This window comes from Vicia villosa, linkage group LG3 (assembly GCF_029867415.1).
Source record: "Vicia villosa cultivar HV-30 ecotype Madison, WI linkage group LG3, Vvil1.0, whole genome shotgun sequence".
NCBI classification, from domain to species: Eukaryota; Viridiplantae; Streptophyta; class Magnoliopsida; order Fabales; family Fabaceae; genus Vicia; species Vicia villosa.
This window is the reverse complement of record NC_081182.1, coordinates 19201683-19205987: the sequence shown is the minus strand read 5'-3', so window position 1 is coordinate 19205987 and position 4305 is coordinate 19201683. Positions and strand designations below refer to the sequence as shown.

The 4305-nt window shown below is 35.9% G+C and overlaps 1 protein-coding gene across 1 annotated transcript; it reads left to right on the top strand.

Moving 5' to 3' along the window:
- The first annotated feature begins 2263 nt into the window (after positions 1-2263).
- On the top strand, positions 2264-4085 carry LOC131660535 (cinnamoyl-CoA reductase 1-like). Its single transcript, XM_058929790.1, has 4 exons — positions 2264-2416; positions 2566-2896; positions 2979-3164; positions 3241-4085. Exons 2-4 carry the CDS (start codon positions 2570-2572, stop codon positions 3430-3432), a joined length of 705 nt encoding a protein of 234 aa, XP_058785773.1. The 5' UTR covers positions 2264-2416; positions 2566-2569; the 3' UTR covers positions 3433-4085.
- Positions 4086-4305: the final 220 nt, after the last annotated feature.

Genomic DNA, 4305 nt, shown 5'->3' with positions numbered 1-4305 from the left:
GGAATGCCATAAATACTAAGCCAGACGTCCCTATTCGTTTCCACCGAAACCGCCTCCCATTTCTTAATCTCCGAGAACCAACTCTTCCACCAAACCTCACCTTCGCCGATTAAGTCTTCTATAAAACCTTCCTCTAATTCCTCTAACAAACAAGAGTTACTGCCCAAAGGAGAGACTTTGATCGCATACACACCTTCCATTTCAAAGTAGGTTTGAATCCTGTGAGCCGACCCCGGAACACAAACTTTGCCGACAAACGCTTTAGCTAATCTACCTCTGATCTCGGCAGAGGATTGATATACCAAAGGAATGTTACCCTTCGCCTTCACGCCGGTAGGTGAAAGAATAGGGCAAACAGCTTCTGCGAACGAGCGGTTTTTCTTCACAAACACCTGCCTGACCTGAGGCTTGTTCACACCTGAATCCCGAGCCCCGTAGGAACCCAGGTTGCCCCTAACTGGACCGCCAGAAAAGTTTGATACCCTAAACTGATCCCTGTTGAACCTAGGCAAATTAACATGAATCTTCTTTCCACCCATAATAACATTATCCAAGCGAACCGCCAACATTCTTCCATCTGTAACCTCCACAAAACGTGCGAACCCGAACCTTTTCCCCAAAGAATTTCGCCTCGGAGAGATCGCCACCTCAACCACATTCCCAGAACAACCAAAAAGTTCAAACAAATCCCTTGCAGTAGTCGCCTCCGGGAACTCAGAAACGAACAGAGAAGTTACCTCTCCATTCCTGTCAGAAGCGTTGCGATTACGCCCACCGAAAGGAAACGTATCCCACCTCGGGGCAAAACGCTTTCTGTGCGAAACTTTCGTCCAACCACCACGCTGCATTTGGAAACAAACCAACCCAGCTGAAGAAACACAACCGGAACAGAAACCCTAAAAACCTGCGAACGTAACCTGAAACAGAAAACGGTGCGGAAAAGAAGAAGATGGAGCTCGCGAAGCTTTGGTAGAGAAAACCGATCCAACTCTCCAACAAGGTAGCTGACCCTAAGGCCATGAATTTAAACCGAAGAAGAAGAGATGGGAGTTAACCCTAAACAAAACCCCCAAAAATCCCCACCGGAACCTGCCTAAACAAAGGAAGTTTAGGCCGGCTGTCGCCGTCCGTTTCCGTTCTCGCGCATGTTTTCTTAATTTGAAGTCCAAGAACCAAGTTATTGTTGATGTGGTAGCCTTTGCGTTAGTAGCTTTTCTAATAGCAATACCAATATCAAATGAGTTGTGTGTATCATCGGTAGCTGCCATTGTAAAAAATCCCGTTTTCCAAAAATTGGACCTACTGATGAGTTTTGTTGGTCTAATAAAGATTTTTGTCTAGAAAATAAGGTTGTTAAGATTTTATTTTTACACACACGGATGCACGCAGGCACGCGTGCGCACTCACACATGTTAATAAGAATAGAACACAAATAATAACCGATCAAATTTGTAATTAATATTTATATCAATATAATAAGTGAGTGACTTGCAATAATTAAATAATACGAGTTACAAAATATAAAAGACTAGTTTAAATATTTATTTGGTCTAATTAATATTTCAATTAACATTCTTTAATGTAATTTATTACTTTTTAAACTCTTATTATCATTATATTTTATAAACTCTCAATAACTTTTAGCATATTTTATAATTTTTGTGATATTTAATAAATAATAATAATAATAATAATAATAATAATAATAATAATAATAATAATAATAATAATAATAATAATAATAATAATAATGCTACGGTGAAGCACATAAATAAACATACATATTTTTTTACGATGAGACACAGATAACATACTTTTTTTTTATTAGTTTTTTTTTTGCATTATTAAGTATAGCAACAGAAAGTGAATAAAAAGCACATCAAAAGATATATTTTTCTTCTATTTTTGCTTAGATTTGGAATGTTTTTAGAGAATATGACAAAACATAGATGCACCGAACAAAATGATTCTCTTCTTTTTTTCAATACTTTATGGCTATGAAGGACGACGTGGAATTTTCATCTTTTAAAAAAACAATTTTCTCAATGTATTATTTGGAACTCAGCTTATTGGATATGTGTAAATTGCACATATATTTTACTCTCATTAATAAGTTAGTTACAAAAGTTAAGAAAAAGGGTCAATTGTATTTGGAATAAAAAACTTTGTATTCATTTTAGGAAACATTCAAGCAAATTATTATTATATAAGGGCCAATTGTGCAAACATAAGCTTCAAACCATTATAAAAGCAAAATATTTATTATATAAGAAGGTTCCAGCTCCAAACTTAGTTCCAGAATATTGTAAGCTTACAAGTTCAAGCTCCAAACTTAGTTCTAGAATATTATAAACTTACAAGTTCAAGCTCCAAACTAACTTACAAGTTCCAGCTCCAAACTTAGTTCCAGAATATTGTAAGCTTGGTTAACTCTTGTCTTTTCAATTATTTTTTTTGGTTAATATTTCAATTCTATCTTCTCCTTCTTCATTGCAATTAATCCAATTATTTTTTTTTCTAGTTTTTTAAATCATATTTGAAATGCTTTATTCAATTGTATTGCAGGAAAATGGCATCATCATCGAACTCCCCATCTGGTAGTAGCACTACCAATATTCTCCGTGTCATTAGCGCAGATGGATTTATTGGTTCCTGGCTACTCAATTTATTGCTATCGAAGGAATATTACGTACATGCGACCACTAAAGTACCACAACCAGACTGTCTTACTAAATGTCTACTATTAGGCAAAATAATGACTTCTTTTCCAAATCAGCTTCGACTCTTTAAGTCAAATATTTTGGATTATAGCTCTATTCTCCCGGCAGTTGTGGGATGCAGAGGTGTTTTCCACCTTGCTTGTCCTATTCCGTTTGCTCACGTTAAAAATCCTTTGGTAACCAAAAAAATATTTAAAATGTTTTTTTTCTTTTGCATACTAGTTTGATTGTAATTCTCATTTTTCTTTAATATTGTAGGAGGAAGTAATTGAACCTGCGATCCAAGGAACATGCAATGTACTTCAGGCTTGTAAAATTGCTAATGTCAAACGAATAGTGTATGTTTCATCGGGGGCTGCCATAATAAAAAATCTCTATTTTTCAAAAACTGGACCCATTAATGAGTTAAGTTGGTCTGATGGAGATTTCTGCCTAAAATATAAGGTTGTTGAGATTTTATTTTTACATATAAAGTGATTTTTATGTAAATAAATAAACTAATACGTTGCATATCTTTCAGAGGTGGTATTGCTACGCCAAGACAATGACAGAAAAGAATGCAGTGAAAATTGCAAAAAGAGATGCGCTTGATTTAATTAGCACTTGCCCTACTCATGTTATGAGACCATTGTCAGAGTCACCCACTAATGCTAATGTTGCATATAGAATTTTTGGTACTAGGCCTAGAGTTTGTTTTCTTTATAGTGAGTGAAAATGAAATAAAGTGGCGTATCAGAGGGACGTATTTTGTAGTTTGTGGACATAGGTCAAACATAGTTGACCATCATCTATACATCTCTGACATAGTTCACACATAATTTACAAATATAGCATTTTTTTAAAACTCCATTGAAATTCTGGACTCAGACACGCGATGTCTTACAGGATGTCACGACATCACTATCTGAATGTTTTCAAGCAAATGAACAAAGAGTAAACAGTAAATAACACAGGAAAATTGTTAACCCAGTTCGGTGCAAACACACCTACATCTGGGGGCTACCAAGCCAGGGAGGAAGTCCACTATAAGTAATATTAATTCAAGGTAATGCAACTCAATATTACGCCTTTCACTTAATATCTACCCAATGCAACTTCAATCTAAACTGCTAGACCAGAGCTCCTACTCACTCCCCCTCAATCACAGCAGTGATGACAAACTAACAGACGAAAAGCAAAAGAAGACACTCTTCAAAAACACACCTTGATCTTGCTTAAAAGCTTCGATCAAGAACAATAGTACTCGTGCTTGAAAGCTTTGAGTACTTTTTACAACTCAAAACAAAAACGCCTAGACCAAGACAATCATCATGATGATTGTTTGGCTTACAAGAAATCGAGTACACAGACGAACAGCACAACAAACTTCTGGACGGCAAAACCCTAAAAAAACATACATGCAGCAGCTTCTTCATTTGTTATATATATATATCCTTGCAGCAGCTGGGCCTTGGATCCAATATCAGTTTTAAACCTAATTAAAACCATTTCCATAAGGCAAAGATCCATCGCATAACATTGTTCTGAAACAAAACAATATCCAAAGTTTCCAAAAGAGGCGCGCAGAGGCTTAACAAATCATAAC

Excerpts from the sequence above, each read along its gene's own strand:
- LOC131660535 (XM_058929790.1), top strand. The coding sequence starts at position 2,570 with ATGGCATCATCATCGAACTCCCCATCTGGTAGTAGCACTACCAATATT. Across the intron at positions 2,897-2,978 it reads CTCACGTTAAAAATCCTTTG|GAGGAAGTAATTGAACCTGC; the intron begins GTAACCAAAAAA and ends TTAATATTGTAG. Across the intron at positions 3,165-3,240 it reads ATTTCTGCCTAAAATATAAG|AGGTGGTATTGCTACGCCAA; the intron begins GTTGTTGAGATT and ends CATATCTTTCAG.